Consider the following 26,418-nt stretch of genomic DNA (forward strand, 5'->3'; position numbering starts at 1 on the left):
ATTTGCTGTTAATTCCCATAATTTCTAATCTACAATGTTTGTTTGGTTACGGTAATTTCTGTTAATTATGTTAACATTGTCTGTTTTTACATCCATTGAGAATGACAATAGTTCCTCAACGTAGCCTATTTGAAAAATCTTTCCAGCTCTCTTTCGATAACCACTCAGCGTGAAAGGGGGAAAAAATGTAATGCGCTGATCTGGTGGAAAGGTAATAAAATAGGCCTACCTGATTACTTCTTATCCCTTGCGCAAATAGCCTACAGCTATGTCTGTCCGGAGGTCACTGGAGTGGGAAACTTATTTTATACAATGTTGCAAGTTTGCTAGCTCAAGCTTCAGGCCTGACCCAAGTTTTATAGTTGATACAATGTTTCAAGTTCCTTGCAGACAGGCCATGTGTAGTGTAGCCAATGTGATTCATAGGATATTTATTTTTATCAGGATATTTTCTACCTGCAGGCTGAAATGTTTTTATTTGTTGGCTTTATGTAGACTGTTTTTACATACAGTGGGGAAAAAAAGTATTTAGTCAGCCACCAATTCTGCAAGTTCTCCCACTTAAAAAGATAAGAGAGGCCTGTAATTTTCATCATAGGTACACGTCAACTATGACAGACAAAATGAGATTTTTTTTCTCCAGAAAATCACATTGTAGGATTTTTAATGAATTTATTTGCAAATGATGGTGGAAAATAAGTATTTGGTCAATAACAAAAGTTTCTCAATACTTTGTTATATACCCTTTGTTGGCAATGACACAGGTCAAACGTTTTCTGTAAGTCTTCACACGGTTTTCACACACTGTTGCTGGTATTTTGGCCCATTCCAAAGTAAAGCAGAGCAGTGATGTTTTGGGGCTGTCGCTGGGCAACACAGACTTTCAACTCCCTCCAAAGATTTTCTATGGGGTTGAGATCTGGAGACTGGCTAGGCCACTCCAGGACCTTGAAATGCTTCTTACGAAGCCCCTCCTTCGTTGCCCGGGCGGTGTGTTTGGTATCATTGTCATGCTGAAAGACCCAGCCACGTTTCATCTTCAATGAAAATTACAGGCCTCTCTCAACTTGCACAATTGGTGGCTGACTAAATACTTTTTTCCCCCACTGTATGTCCATAGATTATATTAAAGAAAATGTGAAGGGAGGAGGAGTGATTGAGGCCAAAAGGGGGGGGGGGGCATAGTGGGGGGGGCATAGTGCAGCATTTAGGAAAGTGTTTAGGAAAGTATTCAGACCCCTTTTACGTTTTCCACATTTTGTTATGTTACAGCCTTATTCTAAAATTGATTAAATTGTTGTTTTCCCTCATCAATCTACACACAATACCCCATAATGACCAAGTGATTACAGCCTTGAGTCTGTAAGGATCTCTCTGTACTTTGCTCCGTTCATCTTTCCCTCGATTCTGACTAGTCTCCCAGTCCCTGCTGCTGAAAAACATCCCCACAGCATGATGCTGCCACCACCATGCTTCACCGTAGGCATAGTGCCAGATTTCCTCCAGACGTGACGCTTGGCATTCAGGCCAGAGAGTTCAATCTTTGTTTCATCAGACCAGAGAATCTTGTTTCTCATGGTCGGAGAGTCCTTTAGCTGCCTTTTGGCAAACTCCAAGTGGGCTGTCATGTGCCTTTTTTATTGAAGAGTCTCTTCCATCTGGCCACTCTACCACAAAGGCCTGATTGGTGGAGTGCTGCAGAGATGATTGTACTTCTGGAAGGTTCTCCCATCTCCACAGAGGAACTCTGGAGCTCTGTCAGTGACCATCGGGTTCTTGGTCACCTCCCTGACCAAGGCCCTTCTCCCCCGATTGCTCAGTTTGGCCGGGCGGCCAGCTCTAGCAAGAGTCTTGGTGGTTCCAAACTTCTTCCATTTTCAAACATGATGGAGGTGACTGTTTTCTTGGACCTTCAATGCTGCAGAAATGTTTTGGTACCCGTCCCCGGATCTGTGCCTCGACACAATCCTGTCTCGGAGTTCTACAGAGAATTATTTCGACCTCATGGCTTGGTTTTTTCTCTGACATGCACTGTCAACTGTTGGACCTTTATATAGACAGGTTGTGTGGTTTGTAAGTTGTTCTGTACAAAAAGAGCTTCTGGATACCAGGACAGCGATTTCTCACCTCGTATTGGACAAAGTTTTTTCTTCAACAAGTCGGACGTGAAGGATATTCTACAGACACCCGACACGGCCCAAATCCCTGTCATTCGCATGAGAAAGGTTGGGGTGCCTTGTAAGGATCTGACAGCGAGCAAGTAATCTGCCTCTTCAATCAGTCCTATTAGCCAACGTACAATCATTGGAAAACAAAATGGACGACTACGATCAAGGATATCCTACCAACGGGACATTAAAATCCGTAATATCTTATGTTTCACCGAGTCGTGGCTGAACAACGACATGGATAACATACAGCTGGCGGGATATATGCTACATCGGCAGGATAGAACGGCTGACTCCGGTAAGACAAGGGTTGGGGGTCTCTGTATATTTGTAAACAACAGCTGGTGCACGAAATCTAATGCTAAGGAAGTCTCGAGGTTTTGCTCGCCTGAGGTAGAGTATCTCATGATAAGCTGTAGACCACACTATTTACCAAGAGAGTTTTCATCTATATTTTTCGTAGCTATCTATTTACCATCACAAACCGATGCTGGCACTAAGACTGCACTCAATGAGCTGTATAAGGCCATAATCAAACAGGAACATGCTCATCCAGAGGCAGCGCTCCTAGTGGCAGGGGACTTTAATGTGGGGAAACTTAAATCCGTTCTACCTAATTTCTACCAGCATGTTAAATGTGCAAGCAGAGGGAAAAAAACTAGACCACCTTTACTCCACCCACAGAGATGTGTACAAAGCTCTCCAACGCCCTCCATTTTGCAAATCTGACCGTAATTATTCCTGCTTATAAGCAAAAACTAAAGCAGGAAGCACCAGTGACTTGATTAATAAGGAAGTGGTCAGATGACACATGCTAAGCTACAGAAATGTTTTGCTAGCACAGATTGGAATATGTTCCGGGATTCTTCCGATGGCATTGAGGAGTACACCACATCAGTCACTGGCTTCATCAATAAGTGCATCGATGACGTCGTCCCCACAGTGACCGTACGTACATAACCCAACCAGAAGCCATGGATTACAGGCAACATCCACATTGAGCTAAAGGGTAGAGCTGCCGCTTTCAAGGAGCGGGACTCTAACCCGGACGCTTATAAGAAATCCCGCTATGCCCTCCGACGAACCATCAAGCAGGCAAAGAGTCAATACAGGACTAAGATTGAATCGTACTACTCCGGCTCCGACGTTCGTTGGATGTGGCAGGGCTTGGAAACTATTATAGACTACAAAGGGAAGCACAGCCGCGAGCTGCCCAGTGACAGGAGCCTACCAGACGAGCTAAATCACTTCTATGCTCGCTTCGAGGCAAGCAACACTGAAGCATGCATGAGAGCACCAGCTGTTCCGGACTCTGTGATCACGCTCTCCGTAGCCGATGTGAGTAAGACTTTTAAGCAGGTCAACATTCACAAGGCCACAGGGCCAGACGGATAACCAGGACGTGTACTCAAAGCATGCGCTGACCAACTGGCAAGTGTCTTCACTGACATTTTCAACATGTCCCTGACTGAGTTTGTAATACCAGCATGTTTCAAGCAGACCACCATAGTCCCTGTGCCCAAGAACACTAAGATAACCTGCCTAAATGTCTACCGACCCGTAGCACTCCCATCTGTAGCCATGAAGTGCTTTGAAAGGCTGTTCATGGCTCACAACACCATTATCCCAGAAACCCTAGACCCACTCCAATTTGCATACCACCCCAACAGATCCACAGATGATGCAATCTCTATTGCACTCCACACTGCTCTTTCCCACCTGGACAAGTGGAACACCTACAGTGGGGGAAAAAAGTATTTAGTCAGCCACCAATTGTGCAAGTTCTCCCACTTAAAAAGATGAGAGAGGCCTGTAATTTTCATCATAGGTACACGTCAACTATGACAGACAAATTGAGGAAAGAAAATCCAGAAAATCACATTGTAGGATTCTTTATGAATTTATTTGCAAATGATGGTGGAAAATAAGTATTTGGTCACCTACAAACAAGCAAGATTTCTGGCTCTCACAGACCTGTAACTTCTTCTTTAAGAGGCTCCTCTGTCCTCCACTCATTACCTGTATTAATGGCACCTGTTTGAACTTGTTATCAGTATAAAAGACACCTGTCCACAACCTCAAACAGTCACACTCCAAACTCCACTATGGCCAAGACCAAAGAGCTGTCAAAGGACACCAGAAACAAAATTGTAGACCTGCACCAGGCTGGGAAGACTGAATCTGCAATAGGTAAGCAGCTTGGTTTGAAGAAATCAACTGTGGGAGCAATTATTAGGAAATGGAAGACATACAAGACCACTGATAATCTCCCTCGATCTGGGGCTCCACGCAAGTTCTCACCCCATGGGGTCAAAATGATCACAAGAACGGTGAGCAAAAATCCCAGAACCACACGGGGGGACCTAGTGAATGACCTGCAGAGAGCTGGGACCAAAGTAACAAAGCCTACCATCAGTAACACACTACGCCGCCAGGGACTCAAATCCTGCAGTGCCAGACGTGTCCCCCTGCTTAAGCCAGTACATGTCCAGGCCCGTCTGAAGTTTGCTAGAGTGCATTTGGATGATCCAGAAGAGGATTGGGAGAATGTCATATGGTCAGATGAAACCAAAATATAACTTTTTGGTAAAAACTCAACTTGTCGTGTTTGGAGGACAAAGAATGCTGAGTTGCACCATACCTACTGTGAAGCATGGGGGTGGAAACATCATGCTTTGGGGCTGTTTTTCTGCAAAGGGACCAGGATGACTGAACCGTGTAAAGGAAAGAATGAATGGGGCCATGTATCGTGAGATTTTGAGTGAAAACCTCCTTCCATCAGCAAGGGCATTGAAGATGAAACGTGGCTGGGTCTTTCAGCATGACAATGTTCCCAAACACACCGCCCGGGCAACAAAGGAGTGGCTTCGTAAGAAGCATTTCAAGGTCCTGGAGTGGCCTAGCCAGTCTCCAGATCTCAACCCCATAGAAAATCTTTGGAGGGAGTTGAAAGTCCGTGTTGCCCAGCGACAGCCCCAAAACATCACTGCTCTAGAGGAGATCTGCATGGAGGAATGGGCCAAAATACCAGCAACAGTGTGTGAAAACCTTGTGAAGACTTACAGAAAACGTTTGACCTGTGTCATTGCCAACAAAGGGTATATAACAAAGTATTGAGAAACTTTTGTTATTGACCAAATACTTATTTTCCACCATAATTTGCAAATAAATTCATTAAAAATCCTACAATGTGATTTTCTGGAATTTTATTTCTCATTTTGTCTGTCATAGTTGACGTGTACCTATGATGAAAATTACAGGCCTCTCTCATCTTTTTAAGTGGGAGAACTTGCACAATTGGTGGCTGACTAAATACTTTTTTTCCCCCACTGTATGTGAGAATGCTATTCATTTAGTTGACTACAGCTCAGCGTTCAACACCATAGTGCCCTCAAAGCTCATCACTAAGCTAAGGACCCTGGGACTAAACACCTCCCTTTGCAACTGGATCTTGTACTTCCTGACGGGCCGCCCCCAGGTGGTAAGGGTAGGTAACAGCACATCTGACACGCGGCACATCTGACACGAACCCCTGAGGGGCCCCTCAGGGGTGCGTGCTCAGTCCCCTCCTGTACTCCCTGTTCACCCTTGACTGCATGGCCAGGCATGACTCCAACACCATCATTAAGTTTGCCGACGACACAACGGTGGTAGGAATGATCACCGACAACGATGAGACAACCTCTCCCTCAATGAGATCAAGACAAAGGAGATGATTTTGGACTATAGGAAAAAAAACAGGACTGAGCACGCCCCCATTCTCATCGACGGGGCTGTAGTGGAACAGGTTGAGAGCTTCAAGTTCCTTGGTGTCCACATCACCAACAAACTATCATGGTCCAAACACACCAAGACAGTCGTGAAGATGGCATGACAAAGCCTCTTCCTCCTCAGGAGACTGAAAAGATTCGGCATGGGTCCTCAGATCCTCAAAAAGTTCTAAAGCTGCACCATCGAGAGCATCCTGACTGGTTGCATCACTGCCTGTTATGGCAACTGCTCAGCCTTCGACCGAAAGACACTACAGAGGGTAGTGCGTACGGCCCAGTACATCACTGGGGCCAAGCTTCCTGCCATCCAGGACCTCTATATACCAGGCGGTGTCAGAGGAAGGCCCTAAAAATGGTAAGACTCCAGCCACCCTAGTCATAGACTGTTCTCTCTGCTACCGCACAGCAAGCGGTACTGGAGCGCCAAGTCTAGGTCCAAAAGGCTTCTTAACAGCTTTTACCCCCAAGCCATAAGACTCCTGAACAGCTAATCATGGCTACCCGGACTATTTGCATTGTCCCCACCCCACCCCACTCCCTCTCTTACGCTGCTGCTACTCTCTGTTTATTATCTATGCATAGTCACTTTAACTCTACTCACATGTACATATTACCTCAATTACCTCTACTAACCTCTGCCCCACACATTGACTCTGTACCTGTACCTCCTGTGTATAGGCTCCCTACTGTAATTTTATTTTACTGCTGCTCTTTAATTATTTTTAATTAAATGTTTTACTTGACACTTAGTTTTCTTACAACTGCATTGTTGGTTAAGGGCTTGTAAGTAAGCATTTCAAGGTCTACACCTGTTTTATTCGGCGCATGTGGCAAATAAAATTTGATTTGATTTGTGTGCCTTTCCAAATTATGTCCAATTAATTGAATTTACCACAGGTGGACTCCAATCAAGTTGTAGAAACATCTCAAGGATGATCAATGGAAACAGGATGCACCGGAGCTAGATTTTGAGTCTCATAGCAAAGGGTCTGAATACTTATGTAAATAAGGTATTTTTGTTTTTCATTTTTAATACATTTGCAAAGATTTCGAAAAACCTGTTTTTACTTTTTCATTATGGGAGATTGTGTGTAGATTGATGAGTAAAAAAAATAATGTAATACATTTTAGAATAAGGCTGTAACGTAACAAAATGTGGAAGAAGGGGTCTGAATACTTTCCGAATGCACTGTATAGAATTAGTCATGATGTATTGTATGCAGAGGCTATAAGACAGATTGGTGGAACTACAGTGTGGAATGATGGAGCTTCCATGGCTGCTCCTGTAGTAAGGGGACCTAATGTCGGGGCTGGTGTTTCTGCTGGTCCTGGCATGGTTTGAAGGCCTGCTCAGAAACCTTGCGCTCATGAATGTGCAATGTCAAAGGACACTTTGATAATGAATAAAGTTGACTTCATAGCTTTTATTGGTAAAGTTATCAATATGTCTTGGTTTGTGGAAAGCAAAAAATGCCAGGTTGAAGGTTATTGTGGAGACGGCAAAAGAGATATTGGGGGTAACAGATGTTACTGTTGACATGCTGAACAATCCTAAAGGTGGAGTGTTTCACCATGATGAAGTGTAATGGGGTTGGAGGGTTTTTTGGGGGAGGGGGAGGGTGTGGTAGAAGTTAGTAGGGATTTATTTGGTTTTTATTTTCATGGTAGTACAGAATTGGGCAGATCATGATTGATCGTACATTCCAGCATAGTAGGTGGCGGCATGCACTTAAATGATTGTTTGCGGACAGCCATGATATGATATAGAAGAAGAAAAGGTTGCTGTCCCCTGGTGTAGCCTTTTAGGAGTGTAACAGCAGAATCTGCGAAGGCCAGCAGCAGCGGGAGGGAGAGGGTCAGGAACATGCTTTTTTCTGGTTAGGCTATCTTGATCTCTGGCTCCCTCGAGTCACTTGTGTCTTTTTAATTATTTTATCAACATGTGCTTAAAGCATAAGACAAGCTCAGTAGCCTACATATAGTTGATTTTATTAAAACACAAAGGGTGTGTCTACGTAGGGTAAAATAAACATTTAAAAATTCCAACCAAGTTGTTAAGATTTTCTTTTTTTTGGACAGCCCTAGTTTGCACAACCGAAGAATTTCTGCACATGGCTCATCTGCGTGCTTGTCGTCCTCACCAGGGTCTTGACCTGACTGCAGTTTTGCGTCTTAAACGACGTTGGTGGGCAAATGCTCACTTCCGATGGCCACTGACATGCTGGAGAATTGTGCTCTTCACGGATGAATCTCCGTTTCAACTGTACCAGGGAGCTGTCAGACAGCATGTATGGCGTCGTGTGGGCGAGCGGTTTGCTGATGTCAATGTTGTGAAGAGAGTGGCCCATTGTGCCGGTGGGGTTATGGTATGGGCAGGCATAAGCGACGGACAATGAACACAATTGCATTTTATCAATGGCAATTTGAATGCACAGACATACCGTGACGAGATCCTGAGGCCCATTGTCGTGCCATTCATCCGCCGCCATCACCTCATGTTTCAACATGATAATGCACGCAAGGATCTGTACACAATTCCTGGAAGCTGTAAATGTCCCAGTTCTTCCATGGCCTGCATACTCACCAGACATGTCATCCATTGAGCATTTCTGGGATGCTCTTGATTGATGTGTATGACAGCGTGTTCCAGTTACTGCCAATTTCCAGCAACTTCGCAAAGCCATTGAAGAGGAGTGGGACAACATTCCACAGGCCACAATATACAGTGTGGTCAACTCGAAGCGAAGGAGATGTTGCGCTGCTTGAGGCAAAATGGTGGTCACGAGATACTGACTGGTTTTCTGATCCACGCTTCTACTTTTTTTTTTAAAGGTATCTGTGTCCAACAGATGCATATCTGTATTTCCAGTCTTGAAATCCATAGATTAGGGCCTAATGAATTTATTTCAATTGACTGATTTCCTTATGAACTGTAACTGAGTAAAATCTTTGAAATTGTTGCCTATTGCGTAAATATTTTTGTTCAGTGTAGATCATTCTATCTAACCCATAACACTATAATCACTACTGCTAGGCCACTTTATATAAACATACTAAAACGTGCTCAAGTCAATTAGTCAGTTTCCAACAATATGAAGAGTTGTCCTCAGTGATATGTTTGGGGCAAACAACACAACACTTTGTATTCAGGACATAAAGGTCATTTCTTAGCCAAATGTTTTGTAGTTTTACTTTAGTGCCTTAATGTAGTGACTGGGTATATTGATACACCATCCAAATTGTACTTAATATCTTCACCATGTTAAAAGGGATATTCAATGTCTGCTTTTTTTTTTACCCATCTACCAATGGGTGCCCTTCTTTGGCAATGGAAAACCTCCCTGGTCTTTGCGGTTGAATCTGTGTTTGAAATTCACTCCTCGACTGAGGGACCTTACAATTATCTGTATGTGTGGGGTACAGAGATGAGCTAGTCATTCAGAAATCATGTTAAACACTATTATTGCACACACAGTGAGTCCATGCAACTTATTATGTGAATTGTTAAGCACATTTATACTCAACTTATTTAGGCTTGCCATAAAGGGGTTGAATACTTATTGACTCAAGACATTTCAGCTTTTTCATTTTTAATTAATTTGTAAAAATGTCTAAAAACACTATTCCACTTTGTGTGTGTAGGCCAGTAATGCCAAAATCTCAATTTAATCCATTTTAAATTCAGGCTGTAAGACAACAAAATGTGGAAAAAGTCCAGGGTTTGAATACTTTCTGAAGGCACTATACAGTGAGGGAAAAAAGTATTTGATTCCCTGCTGATTTTGTACGTTTGCCCACTGACAAAGACATGATAAGTCAATAATTTTAATCTAGGTTTATTTGAACAGTGAGAGACAGAATAACAACAAAAAGATCCAGAAAAACACATGTCAAAAATGTTATAAATTGATTTGTATTTTAATGAGGGAAATAAGTATTTGACCCCCTCTCAATCAGAAAGATTTCTGGCTCCTAGGTGTCTTTTATACAGGTAACGAACTGAGATTAGGAGCACACTCTTAAAGGGAGTGCTCCTAATCTCAGTTTGTTACCTGTATAAAAGACACCTGTCCACAGAAGCAATCAATCAATCAGATTCCAAACTCTCCACCATGGCCAAGACCAAAGAGCTCTCCATGGATGTCAGGGACAAGATTGTAGACCTACACAAGGCTGGAATGGGCTACAAGACCATCGCCAAGCAGCTTGGTGAGAAGGTGACAACAGTTGGTGCGATTATTCGCAAATGGAAGAAACACAAAATAACTGTCAATCTCCCTCGGCCTGGGGCTCCATGCAAACTCTCACCTCGTGGATTTGCAATGATCATGAGAACGGTGAGGAATCAGGCCAGAACTACACGGGAGGATCTTGTCAATGATCTCAAGGCAGCTGGGACCATAGTCACCAAGAAAACAATTGGTAACACACTACGCCGTGAAGAACTGAAATCTTGCAGCGCCCGCAAGGTCCCCCTGCTCAAGAAAGCACATATACAGGCCCGTCTGAAGTTTGCCAATGAACATATGAATGATTCAGAGGAGAACTGGGTGAAAGTGTTGTGGTCAGATGAGACCAAAATGGAGCTCTTTGGCATCAACTCAACTCGCCGTGTTTGGAGGAGGAGGAATTCTGCCTATGACCCCAAGAACACCATCCCCACCGTCAAACATGGAGGTGGAAACATTTATGCTTTGGGAGTGTTTTTCTGCTAAGGGGACAGGACAACTTCACCGCATCAAAGGGACGATGGACGGGGCCATGTACCGTCAAACCTTGGGTGAGAACCTCCTTCCCTCAGCCAGGGCATTGAAAATGGGTCGTGGATGGGTATTCCAGCATGACAATGACCCAAAACACATGGCCAAGGCAACAAAGGAGTGGCTCAAGAAGAAGCACATTAAGGTCCTGGAGTGGCCTAGTCAGTCTCCAGACCTTAATCCCATAGATAATCTGTGGAGGGAGCTGAAGGTTCGAGTTGCCAAACGTCAGGCTTGAAACCTTAATGACTTGGAGAAGATCTGCAAAGAGGAGTGGGACAAAATCCCTCCTGAGATGTGTGCAAACCTGGTGGTCAACTACAAGAAACGTCTGGCCTCTGTGATTGCCAACAAGGGTTTTGCCACAAAGTACTAAGTCATGTTTTATAGAGGGGTCAAATACTTATTTCCCTCATTAAAATGCAAATCAATTTCTAACATTTTTGACATGCGTTGTTCTGGATTTTTTGTTGTTGTTATTCTGTCTCTCACTGTTCAAATAAACCTACCATTAAAATGAAAGACTGATCATGTCTTCGTCAGTGGGCAAACGTACAAAATCAGCAGGGGATCAAATACATTTTTCCCTCACTGTAGCTACAAACCCTATGTTTTGACCTGCACCATTCTCCCCACAACACCACCTTGATAATTCTCCCAGTAAGACAATAGGTCACATCTCAAAAAACAATCTTCTTCTTGTACAACATGGAATATGCCAACACTGCACAAAAGCAAACTCGATGGACCAATAACACATCAAACCATCCACTGGTTTTTATACCTTATTGAGTGAACTGAAACAAATGACTGCTGTAAGCTAGGCAGTGACCAGTGGGATGTGACGTCATTGCATTCCCGTGTGTGCCACAGACCAGTGTGGTCTCTGTTTGTCCGAATGCAGATAGTTTCCGCTACTCCTGTGACATCTGCGGGAAGAAATACAAGTACTACAGTTGCTTCCAGGAGCACCGTGACCTGCATGCTGTTGACGGTAACTGACTATGTACCCTCTCTTCTCCTTTTACTCTCCATTATTGTGTTCCTACTAGGCCTTTTCTATTCTTTGTCTGTTTTTAATTGTATTTGTATTTTATCATTCAGCAGACGCTCTTATCCAGAGCGACTTACAGTAGCAATTAGGGTTAAGTGCCTTGCTCAAGGGCACATCGACAGATTTTTCACCTAGTTGGCTCAGGGATTAGAACCAGCGACCTTTCGGTTACTGGCACAACGCTCTTAACCACTAAGCTACCTGCCGCCGAATTCAAATGGGAACTTGTTCTGTCTCAGTAGCAATGTTGCCTTGACTTGCAGTTCCATCGAAGTTTGTGGGTTTGTTTAGAATAAATTCTTGGGAAGTTGAGGATGCAATGTCCTGGTAAAAGGAAGATCTCAAAGTGCTTAGAACAGTAAACAAGGCAGTCACATGGCAGATATTTGTAAGAGTAGTGTCCTTGTAGCCCTTAAGGCAGAGCTATTTGATTGAAACTTCACTTCCACGGCTACTGCTGCTCTAAAGAAAGTACCCTGTGTGAATTAACTTGACCCCTTCCTCCATATTCCTCGGTCTTCCCCTCTCCCCAGACCCATACGAGCAGGTGGTTCTAGGACCTGTGGAAGACCTCAAGGAGGAGGAGCCAGTGGAACCCTTTCAAAAAATAGGACCAAGTAAGGCTGCACTGCATGCTGGTCTGCTGTTGCTTGGAAGATTAGGGTTTTGCTATTGGGCACACCATACTGTGCGAGATATACACTGAACACCTTCCTAATATTGAGTTGCACCCCCTTTTGCCCTCAGAACAGCCTCAATTCATCAGGGTCATGGACTACAAGGTGTCAAGTGTTCCACAGGGATGCTGGCCCATGTTGACTCTAAGTCCTTTGGGTGGTGGACCATTCTTGATACACACGGGAAACTGTTGAGTGTGAAAAACCAAGTAGCGTTGCAGTTCTTGACGCACTCAAACCAGTGCGCCTGGCACCTACTACCATACCCCGTTCAAAGGCACTTAAGTATTTTGTCTTGCCCTTTCACCCTCAGAATGGCACACATACACAATCCATGTCTCAATTGTCTTGAGGCTTAAAAATCCTTTGTTAACCTGTCTCCTCTCCTTCATCTGTTGTGAATGTATTGTAATGTTAAAAAAAAAGGTATAACTGCCTTGGCAGCAGCTAATGGGGATCCATAATAAATACAAATACAAATCTACACTGATTGAAGTGGATTTAACAAGTGGCATCAATAAGGGATCATAGCTTTCACCGGGATTCACCTGGTCAGTCTGTCATCTGTGTTTTGTACACTTTATTTTTAATTTTTTCACCTTTATTTAACCAGGTAAGCCAGTTGAACAACTTCTCATTTACAACTGCAACCTGGCCAAGATAAAGCAAAGCAGTGCGATTAAAAACAACAACACAGGTTTACATATGGGGTAAACAAAACAAAGTCAAAAATACAACAGAAAATATATATACAGTGTGTGCGAATGTAGTAAGTTATGGAGGTAAGGCAATAAATAGGCTATAGTGCAAAATAGTTACAATTTCGTATTAACACTGGAATGATAGATGTGCAAAAGATGATGTGCAAATAGAGATACTGGGGTGCAAATTAGCAAAATAAATAACAATATGGGGATGAGGTAGTTGGGTGGGCTAATTTCAGAAAGGCTGTGTACAGGTGCAGTGATCGGTAAGCTGCTCTGACAACTGACACTTAAAGTTAGTGAGGGAGATAAGTCTCCAGCTTCAGAGATTTTTGCAGTTCGTTCCAGTCATTGGCAGCAGAGAACTGGAAGGAATGGCGGCCAAAGGAGGTGTTGGCTTTGGGGTTGACCAGTGAGATATACCTGCTGGAGCGCAGACTACGGGTGGGTGTTGCTATGGTGACCAGTGAGCTAAGATAAGACTGGGATTTGCCTAGCAGTGATTTATAGATGACCTGGAGCCAGTGGGTTTGGTGACAAATATGTAGTGAGGGCCAGCCAACAAGAGCGTACAGGTCACAATGGTGGGTAGTATATGGGGCTTTGGTGACAAAACGGATGGCACTGTGATAGACTACATCCAATTTACTGAGTAGAGTGTTGGAGGCTATTTTGTAAATGACATCGCCAAAGTCAAGGATCGGTAGGATAGTCAGTTTTACGAGAGCATGTTTGGCAGCATGAGTGAAGGAGGTTTTGTTGCGAAATAGGAAGCCGATTCTAGATCTAACTTTTGATTGGAGATGCTTAATGTGAGTCTGGAACGAGAGTTTACAGTCTAATCAGACACCTACAGTGAGGAGAACAAGTATTTGATACACTGCCGATTTTGCAGGTTTTCCTACTTACAAAGCATGTAGAGGTCTGTAATTTTTATGATAGGTACACTTCAACTGTGAGAGACGGAATCTAAAACAAAAATCCAGAAAATCACATTGTATGATTTATAAGTAATTAATTTGCATTTTATTGCATGACATAAGTATTTGATCACCTACCTACCAATAAGAATTCCAGGTCTCACATACCTGTTAGTTTTTCTTGAAGTAGCCCTCCTGTTCTCCACTCATTACCTGTATTAACTGCACCTGTTTGAACTCGTTACCTGTATAAAAGACACCTGTCCACACACTCAATCAAACAGACTCCAACCTCTCCACAATGGCCAAGACCAGAGAGCTGTGTAAGGACATCAGGGATAAAATTGTAGACCTGCACAAGGCTGGGTTGGGTTACAGGACAATAGGCAAGCAGCTTGGTGAGAAGGCAACAACTGTTGGCGCAATTATTAGAAAATGGAAGAAGTTCAAGATGACGGTCAATCACCCTCGGTCTGGGGCTCCATGCAAGATCTCACCTCGTGGGGCATCAATGATCATGAGAAAGGTGAGGGATCAGCCCAGAACTACACGGCAGGACCTGGTCAATGACCTGAAGAGAGCTGGGACCACAGTCTCAAAGAAAACCATTAGTAACACACTACGCCGTCATGGATTAAAATCCTGCAGTGCACGCAAGTTCCCCCTGCTCAAGCCAGCGCATGTCCAGGCCTGTCTGAAGTTTGCCAATGACCATCTGGATGAACCAGAGAAGGAATGGGAGAAGGTCATGTGGTCTGATGAGACAAAAATAGAGCTTTTTGGTCTAAACTCCACTCGCCGTGTTTGGAGGAAGAAGAAGGATGAGTACAACCCCAAGAACACCATCCCAACCGTGAAGCATGGAGGTGGAAACACAATTCTTTGGGGATGCTTTTCTGCAAAGGGGACAGGACGACTGCACCGTATTGAGGGGAGGATGGATGGGGCCATGTATCGCGAGATCTTGGCCAACAACCTCCTTCCCTCAGTAAGAGCATTGAAGATGGGTCGTGGCTGGGTCTTCCAGCATGACAACGACCCGAAACACACAGCCAGGGCAAAATCATATTAAAAATCATACAAAGTGATTTTCTGGATTTTTGTTTTAGATTCCGTCTCTCACAGTTGAAGTTGTACCTATGATAAAAATGACAGACCTCTACATGCTTTGTAAGTAGGAAAACCTGCAAAATCGGCAGTGTATCAAATACTTGTTCTCCCCACTGTAGGTATTTATAGTTGTCCACATACTCTAGGTCAGACCCGCCGAGAGTAGTGATTCTAGTCGGGTGGGTGGGTGCAAGCAGCGTTCGGTTGAAGAGCATGCATTTAGTTTTACTAGTGTTTAAGAGCAGTTGGAGGCTACGGAAGGAGTGTTGTATGGCGTTGAAGCTCGTTTGGAGGTTTGTTAACACATTGTCCAATGAAGGGCCAGATGTATACAAAATGGTGTCGTCCGCATAGAGGTGGATCCGAGCGTCACCAGCAGCAAGAGCGACATCATTGATATACACAGAGAATAGAGTCGGCCCGAGAATTTAACCCTGTGTCACCCCCATAGAGACGGCCAGAGGTCCAGACAACAGGCCCTCCGATTTAACACACAGAGTTCAATCTGAGAAGTAGTTGGTGAACCAGGCGAGGCAGTCATTAGAGAAGCCAAGGCTATTTAGTCTGCCAATAAGAATGCGATGGTTGACAGAGTCGAAAGCCTTGGCAAGGTCAATGAAGACGGCTGCGCAGTACTGTCTTTTATCGATCGCGTTTATAATATCGTTTAGGACCTTGAGCGTGGCTGAGGTGCACCCATGACCAGCTCAGAAACCGGATTGCATAGCGGAGAAGGTACTGTGGGATTCGAAATGGTTGGTGATCTGTTTGTTAACTTGGCTTTCCAATACTTTCGAAAGGCAGGGCAGGATGGATATAGGTCTATAACAGTTTGGATCTAGAGTGTCACCCCCTTTGAAGAGGGGGTGACACTCAGTGTATACTCTTCAAAGGGATTGATTATGTATCTGAAATCCATCCTCTTGCAGTGTGTTATTAAGGCAATGTTATTAGTTTTAGCATTTAGCGCTTTACCTCATACATGCAATGTATTTGGGTCTGGGGATAGGTATTAGTACATTATATCCCATTATGAGCGTAATACAATATGATTAGATTTGGGGAATAATTCAGTCTCACAATTTCCCCACAACTGAAAATTAAGGAAACCATTTCAGTGAACCACCAAGGATGCTACTCATGTTATTCTTATATCATTGCAGGAAGTCATTTTTATCGCATGCAAGTAATGTGATATTTTGGGTAACCTCTGTCATTTTCTCCCACAGAAACTGGGAGCTATGTGTGTGAGTTCTGTGGGAAGCAGTACAAGTACTTCAACCCATACCAGGAGCATGTGGCTCTTCACCAACCAACGAGTAAGTCATCTCACAGGTCTACGGAAGGGACTAGTCATCTGTTGTAGTCTAACCTATCTCTAACCTCCCAAACTCACCTGTGTTAGATCATCAGTTCAGTTAAAGTAGGTAGATAAGTTACCACTGTTATTTATATGATTGTACTGACAGAACTCTCTACCCACAGATTGGTCCTTCGATAATATGAAGTCGCCTCGGTCACGTGGAAGTGTGGGTGGAAACATGGACGTCAGCAAATACAGTGCCACTAAATTAGAAACCGGTATGGACAACTGAGCTGGGATCTGTGCTTAATCTACTCGCACACTAACTCATTCACAATCGCTGTGTGTGAATGTATATAGAGTGACAACCAAAAAGGGTGTTCTAAACCCTTAAAGATGTCAACTTTTAGAGCTTGAAATGGACCTGAGAGTTTATCATACAGTGGGCAGGTTCAATCAAACCCTAGCTGTTGTTATGTACAGTGGCTTGCGAAAGTATTCACCCCCTTGGCATTTTTCCTATTTTGTTGCCTTACAACCTGGAATTAAAATGGATGTTCTGGGGGGTTGTATCATTTGATTTACACAACATGCCTACCACTTTGAATATGCAAAATATATTTTTTGTGAAACAAACAAGAAATAAGACAAAAACAGAACTTGAGCGTGCATAACTATTCACCCCCCCAAAGACAATACTTTGTAGAGCCACCTTTTGCAGCAATTACAGCTGCAAGTCTCTTGGGGTATGTCTCTATAAGCTTGGCACATCTAGCCACTGGGATTTTTGCCCATTCTTAAAGGCAAAACCGCTCCAGCTCGTTGGATGGGGTTCTGCTGGTGTACAGCAATCTTTAAGTCATAGCACAGATTCTCAATTGGATTGAGGTCTGGGCTTTGACTAGGCCATTCCAATACATTTAAATGTTCCCCTTAAACCAATCGAGTGTTGCTTTTTAGCAGTATGCTTAGGGCCATTGTCCTGCTGGAAGGTGAACCTCCTTCCCAGTCTCAAATCTCTGGAAGACAGAAACAGGTTTCCCACAATAATTTCCCTGTATTTAGCGCCATCCATCATTCCTTCAATTCTGACCAGTTTCCCAGTCCCTGCCAATGAAAAACATCCCCAAAGCATGACGCTGCCACCACCATGCGTTACTGTGGGGATGGTGTTCTCGGGGTGATGAGAGGTGTTGGGTTTGCGCCAGACATAGCGTTTTCGTTGATGGCCAAAAAGCTCAATTTTAGTCTCATCTGACCAGAGTACCTTCTTCCATATTTTTGGGGAGTCTCCCACATGCCTTTTTGGCGAACACCAAACGTGTTTGCTTATTTATTTCTTTAAGCAATTGCTTTTTTCTGGCCATTCTTCTGTGATGCCCAGCTCTGTGGAGTGTACGGCTTAAAGTGGTCCTATGGACATATACTCCAATCTCCGCTGTGGAGTTTTGCAGCTCCTTCAGGGTTATCTTTGGTCTCTTTGTTGCCTCTCTGATTAATGCCCTCCTTGCCTGGTCTGTGAGTTTTGGTGGGCGGCCCTCTCTTGGCAGGTTTGTTGTGGTGCAATGTTCTTTAAACATTTTTAAATAATGGATTTAATGGTGCTCCGTGGGATGTTCAAAGTTTCAGATATTTTTTTATAACCCAACCCTGATCTGTACTTCTCCACAACTTTGTCCCTGACCTGTTTGGAGAGCTCCTTGGTCTTCATGGTGCCGCTTGCTTGGTGGTGCCCCTTGCTTAGTGGTGTTGCAGACTCTGGGGCCTTTCAGAACCGGTGTATATATACTGAGATCATGTGACACTTACATTGCACGCAGGTGGACTTTATTTAACTAATTATGTGACTTCTGAAGGTAATTGGTTGCACCAGATCTTATTTAGGGGCTTCATAGCAAAGGGGGTGAATACATATGCATGCACCACTTTTCCGTTATTTAAGTAATCTTTTTTCATTTCATTTCACCAATTTGGACTATTTTGTGTATGTCCATTACATGTAATGCAACAAAATAGGAAAAACGCCAAGGGGGATGAATACTTTTGCAAGGCACAGTAACATTTGATATCACTGTAAAGCAAGGCTACAATCTCCTGCCGCAGATCGTTTTCTCTCAACTTTCTCTGCTGTGATCTGAAGCCCCTCGCTCATCTTATCTGTCATATCTCTCACCTGATCAGTTCCTCCACTGAGCATTCTGTATATGCAGAGCTATTTAAAGCATGACACACTCCTCTAGTACAGAATAATGGGTCAAAAGAGATGGTGGACAGGAGTAGTAGGACCCATATTCAAATGCTATGGGTGAATATACCTTTTTTATTGAATCCGGTGACGAAAAAGCAATGAATCATCCCAAGGTGACATTCAATATGTAGTACCCAATTCACTGGATTAGAATTGTATGGGCTTTGGAAAGCATCTATTGTGTCAACATCCACCATTATTGTATGATAAATTATGTATCCACCTGTTTTTCACCCATGTCTTGTCAGAGGTCTACACTCAAAAATAACTATTTTTTTGTATATCTGGACTGTTTTTACACATCAAGTAAGAAACCTTTTTGGAGCGTGCAATGGTTTTTCTTTGGGTCTTGTCAGTTAAAACATTTGTATTTATTCATACTTTTATTTAGTGTTTTACTTTTCTATTATTTCTCTATTTTCTTTCTCTCTGCATTGTTGGGAAGGGCCCGTAAGTAAGCATTTCACTGTTAGTCTACACCTGTTGTTTACGAAGCATGTGACTAAAACAATTTGATTTGTTATATTCCACAGACCGTCCCTTCAGTCGGAAAATAGAGAGCAAAACCCAGTCCAGCCTGGTGGACACCAACAGTTCCCAGAACTCAAGCGGTGAGCACTGTGGCGCTTCTCATTAGCTGTATACTTGTGCATTTTATGAATGTCTGCACCATGCAGTGTATTTTCAGTTGGGCAACTCAATCATTAGCTGTGAATGTCAATAAATAGGGAGACAACGTGTTCTTAGACCTGGGTAGAACATGGAGATAGATGGAGAGTGAATCAGGCAGGAGTGTGAGTGTTGGTGGCTTAGTAGTGTCCAAGCATATAACCACATTCAAATCAAGGCCATTGTCTTATTCTCTACCCCTCTTCCTGAACTATACACTCGTTTGCTCCCCCTTGTGGATTCAAAAATAATGGATTGGTCTAGGAAATATAGTTGCCAATGCCTATATCAATCGAAGGCTTTTAAATCCACAAGGAGAGCAAGTGCACACTCTGAAAGGGTAGGGAATTGTATCTGAAAACCGATGCAGTGTGTCTGAGTCTGTGACGTCACTCACTCCCTCTCTCACTCAGGTACTCCAAGCCCCCTGGTGACCGGTTCGTTCCCTGCATCACAGAGTGAGTCCACTTCTCTCTCTACCTGCCTGCCTGCAAACACAAACAAATGGGGCCATTTCACCCTCTCCATTTTGTTTATTTTGACCATAATGAGAAGCAGCTGCTGCCAGTGATATTTTCCTACTCACTTGTCATTTCGCCTTGTTCATTTGGGCTTGTTACACTTGCACCTCCATTTAGGCAGTGTTTGTGACACTGTAGTACTTGATGTGAAGGGTTGAAATTAGGCAGGTTAATCCATGGCGAATGGAAGAGACTAGTTGTGGCATTACTGTTTTTAAGTGTTGTCATGGCATGAGATGAGGGACTATTTACTGACCCATACTTTACCCAAGCTGGGCATAATGATTATGTGCCCTTCAACAATAAGCTGTTACAGTTGACAAGCCAGATGGGAAAATGTCATGAAAAACCTATGCAACCAAATAAATTAGCCACAAAGTGCTTCACAACAATCGGGGCCTAATGCCGCTAAAACCCCAAAGACAAGGCGACACTCTTAAATGTCATACATGGATAATAGAAGAAAATGTTTCATTAAGTAGGTTTAACATGTCCCTGTGTTTTTATATGCAGTAAAATTAAACTTGCCGGCAGTGGCCTAGATCTTGCTACACTCAGGGAATAGACTGGACAGGTCCACAGTGGATGTGCTCTTTCTTACGCTACGGGAACCCTTATTCTGGGCCTTGTGTTTCTAGAACCCTACACATGTGGCGCCTGTGGCATCCCGTTCCAGTTCTACAACAACCTGCTGGAGCACATGCAGTCCCATGCTGGTGAGTTACCTGCACCTAGAGGGAGATATACCTGACTGGCTCTACTCATGGAGTGTAGTCGTCAAATGGCTGGGAGGCGAGATTTCAGCTGATCAAGTTGGTCTCAGTCCAAGTTTAAGTTGAATTCTAAGCTTGTTAATGGCTTGATACCCTTAGGTTAGGAGAGATGGAGAGGCAATGTTTTCATTCAACATGTTTTCACATTTATTATTTTATATATAACATTTATTATGCACTTTATTTGTGTTATGACCATTGTCACCCATGTAGTTTTGTGTACCTACTCTTTTGGTTGATTATTGGTTGTTTACTAACCCCATCTAACTGTTAGCCTCTAGCTAACCCTCAGCTTTTGGCTTTTAGCAAACCCTCTGGAAGTATAAGCTTCTTTGCTAACCTTTTGCTGTACTGAACAAAAATATAAACGCAACATACAACAATTTCTATGATTTACTGATTTACAGTTCATATAAGGAAATCTGTCGATTTTAAATAAATAAATTAGGCCCTAATCTATGGATTTCACATGACTGGGCAGGGGTACAGCCATGGGTGGGACTTGGAGGGCATAGGCCCACCCACTTGGCAGCCAGGCCCACCCACTGGGAAGCCAGGCCCAGCCAGTCCGAATGAGTTTTTCCCCACAAAAGGGATTTATTACAGACAGAAATACTCCTCAGAACCACCCCCTCAGACAATCCCGCATGTGAAGAAGCCAGATGTGGAGGTCCTGGGCTGGCATGGTTACACGGCGTCTGCGGTTGTGAGGACGGTTGGACGTACTGCCAAATTCTATGAAATTATGTTGGAGGTAGCTTATGGTAGAAAAATTAACATTAAATTCTCTGGCAACAGCTCTGTTTGACATTCCTGCAGTCAGCATGCCAATTGCACGCTCTCTTGAAACTTGACATCTGTGGCATTGTGTTGTGTGACAAAACTGCTCATTTTAAAGTGGCCTTTTATTGTCCTCAGCACATGGTGCAGCTGTGTAATTATCATGCTGTTTAATCTTGATATGCCACACCTGTCAGGTGGATGGATTATCTTGGCAAAGCTAGTAGCTGTTAGATAACCCTAGCTTAACAGTTAACCAACCCTCTATCTCTCTGTTTCCCCCCAGCGGATAATGAAAAGCATACGAAAGGGGAATCTCCAAAGACATCACCGGGCCCAGCCTCACAGGACCAGCTATGGAGGTCCCCCCAGCCCCAGCATCAGGCCCAAGCTCAAATAGTTCAAGTCCAGATACAGGCTCAATCCCAGCCTGCACAGAGAAACCACTCCATCAACCGTGAGTAGGCTACGACTCATTCAATATCACTGTCATAGTCATGCTGCCTATGAATAAACGATTAGTTACCGGAGTGTAACTCCAGTTCTATGAGTGGAGCGGAGCCCCATAGGGGAGCTCTGCTCCTATTGGTTTACCCACTGCCCTAAGGCAGCATCAGCCTGAGACAAAATTATGCACACACCTGCAGCCAATAGGAGTACAGGTGTGCCTATAAGAGGGGATGCCTCCCCTCAATCAGCCTCCCGATATATTTATCTTCAGCGAGACTAGAGAGGGTCGGCAGGGCCTTAAGTCCTATGGGGCTCCGCTCCACTCATAGAACTGGAGTTACACTCCGGTAACTAATCGTTCTATATCGTGGAGCTCCGACCCATAGGGGAGCTCTGCTCCTATTGGTTTAAGGCGGAGCGTAGCGCTCCAAAATGTACTCCCTGCCGAGCCCAACACTTCCCATCAAAATGAAAAGGTCAGGCCTAGCAATGGCTGCAACCAATTCCCGCAGTACTGTAACCACTGTCACCCTACAAGTGTCACAATATACTGCGTCATCGGTTAAAAACCCGCCCCATCTAGTCCAATGGCAACACCAATGACTAGTGGGCAGATCACCAGAATACAGGCCATACTAATCTGTACTAGCAGATAGATGGTACCTCAATATCCTGTTACAATACTACCGACCACTAATGGAATGAGACAAAGTGTCATTCTACATTGTGTACACGGTAGGCCGCCTCACTCAATCAATGGAACCCCAGAGATTATTGGGCAGATCCCAGAACATGATTCATACTAATCTGAACAAGCAGATAGATGACGTCACATTCCGTCAAATTGTCATGACCGGTCTAATAGTATCGTAACCCAGGTTACTACTATTATCCCTCATCACTCCGCCTCACTCCAGTGAATCACTGGTGGGCAGATCAATACATGCCCTCTACTGTACTGAACCTGTCAGTCAGGAGTCATGCCACAAATATGTCCTTCTATCAGAAGCGGACCTGATAGAGACCCTGTCTCCACAGTCCTGCATTCCTCTCCTCCTAGCTCAAAGTCTCCCTTCAGCCACGCTGAGTACAGACTGAGCCAAAGAGTTAGAAGACATATCCAAGAGAGAGAAACTGATAAATGGAGACGGTGTTGACCATGACGCCGCTCTACATATATCCTCTACCCCTGTTCCTCTGAAAAGGGCAGTAGAAGCTGCTACTCCACGAGTGGAGTGAGCTCTGATACCCTGAGGCAATTGTCGCCCCGCTGCCTCATAAGCTGTCTCAATGCCCTCACAGAGCCAATAAGACAGACGCTGTTTCGAAAGTGGTCTACCTAGTGCAGCAGCACCATCACACACAAACAGCTGAGGCGATGACCTAATCGCTGCTGTGCGCTCAAAGTAACACGCCAAGGCGCGTACTGGGCACAGGCGATGGAGCCTTTCCTCACTCCTCTCTCTATGAGGAGGAGGAGAAAAAGCCCACAGCTCCACGGTCTGTGATCTATATGAACTCCTAATAACCTTCGGCACAAATGCCGGGTTAGGACGTAACACCGCTCTGCTCAGATCGCCATTAATGGCCAGGCAGTCGGGTCTCGTCGAAAGAGCACACAAATCAATAACACGCTTAGCCGTAGTCAAAGCGAGCAACAGCACTGTCTTCTTGAGGGGTATTTGATTCAATGGCTCAAATGGCGACTTACGTAGCGCTTCGAGTACCAAAGCCAAATCCCACTGAGGAAGCGTGGCTCTAGGTGTTGGCCTAAGCCGCCGCATTCCTAATAGGAAACGTTTCACTAGAGGGTGGCTAAAGACATTGTCTCTGCCAAACCCCTCGTGACAAGCTGAAATCGCCGCTGCAAACACCTTAATGGTGGCGGGCGATCGCTGCTTGTCAAACATAAGCTGTAGGAAAGAGAGAATACTCTCAACCTGACAGCTCATGGGGTCTACACCTTGTGTGACACACCATTGTGAAAACACGTTCAATCTACTGGCATACATCTTAGAAGTGGAACTGGCACGATCCTGATCCTGATCACCGCATCAGATAACCCACAGCGCTCTAGCCTGTCCCTCTCAGCAGCCAGGCCTTCAGTGGTTGGCCGATTATGGGAAACTGCACTATCGTGCCCCCCGCCTGAGACAATGCGTCCCGTCGATGTGGATTTGGCCAAGGTGGCGCAATCAACATCTGACTCATCTCCGCAAACCAAGGAGCCCCTGGGCGATCGGGGGCTACCAGTATCACTGACAGCCCTCCTGACCTCACCCTGGCTAACAGTGGGAGAATGCAGGACAGCGGAGGGAATGCATACAGAAGAACTCTCGGCCACGGGTGGTGCGCAAAGGTGTCTCTTCCTAGTGGCGGTTCTTCCTGTTCCCTTAGAGAGAACCATAGGGGACATTGCGCGTTCACACGTGATGCGAATAGATCCACCTCGGCTCTCCCGAACTGTTCCCAAATTTGGAGAACAATGTCCTGATGCAGACACCACTCGTCGTCTCGAGGACCCCCTCTTGACATGAGGTCTGCTCCTACGTTCAAGTAGCCCGGAATGTGTGCTGCTCTCAATGAGCGAAGGTGCTCGTGAGCCCACAGCCACAATTCCTCTGCCGCCCGATGGAGAGCAGGAGACCTGACTCCTCCCTGGCGATTTATGTGGGCTACTGTGGATTGGTTGTCTGACCAGACCAGCACATCGCGACCCCGAAGGGTAGACGCGAAGTGGGTCAAAACCAGTCGAACCATTTCCAACTCCAAGAGGTTGATGTGGCGACTCGCAGGAGGCCACACACCTCCTATCGCTTGGGTCTGACATGTCCCTCCCCATCCCGATAGGCAAAGTGTCCTCTTACATCCCAACACTGGGATGTAAGAGGACACTTTGCCTATCGGGACTCCGTGCGTGAGAACGCGCGGGTTTCTCCAATAGTTCAGATCTGCACTGAGCGTGAGGGGAACCACCACCAACCGATGACGTTGATGCAATGGGTCTAATCTTAGTTGGGCGAACAATCGCTCCATCCTGCGCATGTGCAGGAGTCCCAGCGGAACCACAGAGTGGGCTGACGACATGAGACCCAAGAGTGACATGATCGACAGCGCCGTCACCGTGTGATTCGGACGACACTTCCTCAGGGCTAGCAACAACGCTACCCTTCGGGGGTCCGAAATTTGAGCCCTCATCGTTACAGTGTCTAGCTGTATCCCCAGGTACACAATCTGATGACTGGGCCAGGGCGCGCTCTTTTTCCAATTCACAGCGAACCCCAGACGTGTGAGATGAATCACTGTCTGTGTTGTGTGAGTGATCGCCAGCTCTGCTGACGGGGCGAGAACCAGTAGGTCGTCTAGGTAGGCTAGTAGCCATATTCCCTGATGACTCAACGGTTCCAATGCCGCCTCCACACACTTGGAAAACGTGTGAGGTGCCAGGGCGTACCCGAATGGCATCCTTGTGTATTCGTACGCCACCCCTTGAAAGGCGAATCGCAGAAACTTCCTGTGTCGCGGCTGTACCGGCACATGAAAGGACGCGTCCTTTAGGTCTATGCTCGTACAAAAGTCTCCTTTCTGGACACATTCCAGCAGACGTTTTGTCGTTAGCATTCGAAAGGGCCGTTTGGTTACGCTCTCGTTGAGAATGCGTAAATCCAATATTGGCCTCATTCCCCCCGTCTTTTTTGGCACTAGGAAGTAGGGCGAATATAGCCCCTTGTTCCTTTGCTCCTGGGGAACCACTGTGACCGCCTCCTTCGCCAAAAGTTCCGTAATCTCTGAAACCAGAGCGGCCACTTTTTCGGGCGTTTTCATCACCGTCTCCACCACTCCCCTGAATGGGGGTGGGGTCCGATGGAATTGGAGAGCATAACCCTTCTGCAGCGTCTGTTCTAGCCAGCGTGAGAGGGTGCAGCTTCGCTGCCACTGCCAGCAATACAGAGAAAGCGGCCGAGCGCGAAGCTGTGGTACATTCAGTAGGAAGGACCTGTATTCCTCTATGGCCCTTGCTGCCGCTGTTCCCCAACACTGAGGTGGTGGAACAGCCCAAGGTGGGCCTCCCATGAAAGGGAGAGGAAGCATTAGTGCGTTCTGAACAAAGAAGGAGGGGCAGAGACGTCAGTTAAACCCGTAACCGTCGTATTCCTGCCCTCCGTGAACGCAGCGCGGGTCTGAATTGCACTGACCGAGGCCACAGCCTGCGACAGGGCACCATCCCCAGCAAGCGATTGCGTCATCGTAGGTGATAGAGTCGCTATTAGAGTCCCTCACTACAATACTCCTAGGAGTCTGTAATATGAGGGCTCTATGAGGTAACACAAGGCGGCGCCTTGATACCTTCTTAACCTTCACCTTCTGTGCGTGTTCAACTCTGCACCTCTGGTGGGTTGAGTCACGCTCAGTGTGGTGAGTATTAGCGCGTTCTGTGACAGGTGGGGGCGCCGATACGTTGGTTATTCCTGTAACCTTAGTTATCCGGCCCTCCGTGAACGCAGCATGGG

General features: G+C 45.1%; 1 protein-coding gene across 1 annotated transcript in view; it reads left to right on the forward strand.

The window, feature by feature from the left end:
• LOC311099536 (zinc finger protein 618-like) overlaps positions 1-26,418 on the forward strand; it is a gene marked incomplete at its 3' end in the record, with an annotated part of 45,310 nt that overhangs the window by 14,313 nt on the left and 4,579 nt on the right. Inside the window, exons 5-12 of the mRNA XM_084140237.1 lie at positions 11,603-11,692; positions 12,286-12,369; positions 16,393-16,482; positions 16,649-16,744; positions 19,248-19,325; positions 19,797-19,841; positions 20,543-20,620; positions 21,744-21,914. Of these exons, the coding sequence (XP_083996363.1) occupies positions 11,603-11,692; positions 12,286-12,369; positions 16,393-16,482; positions 16,649-16,744; positions 19,248-19,325; positions 19,797-19,841; positions 20,543-20,620; positions 21,744-21,914 (732 nt within the window). The remainder of the gene's footprint in view (positions 1-11,602; positions 11,693-12,285; positions 12,370-16,392; positions 16,483-16,648; positions 16,745-19,247; positions 19,326-19,796; positions 19,842-20,542; positions 20,621-21,743; positions 21,915-26,418) is intronic.

The sequence above is a fragment of the Coregonus lavaretus genome (genome assembly GCF_964263955.1).
Source record: "Coregonus lavaretus genome assembly, chromosome: 24".
In the NCBI taxonomy this organism is placed as follows: Eukaryota; Metazoa; Chordata; class Actinopteri; order Salmoniformes; family Salmonidae; genus Coregonus; species Coregonus lavaretus.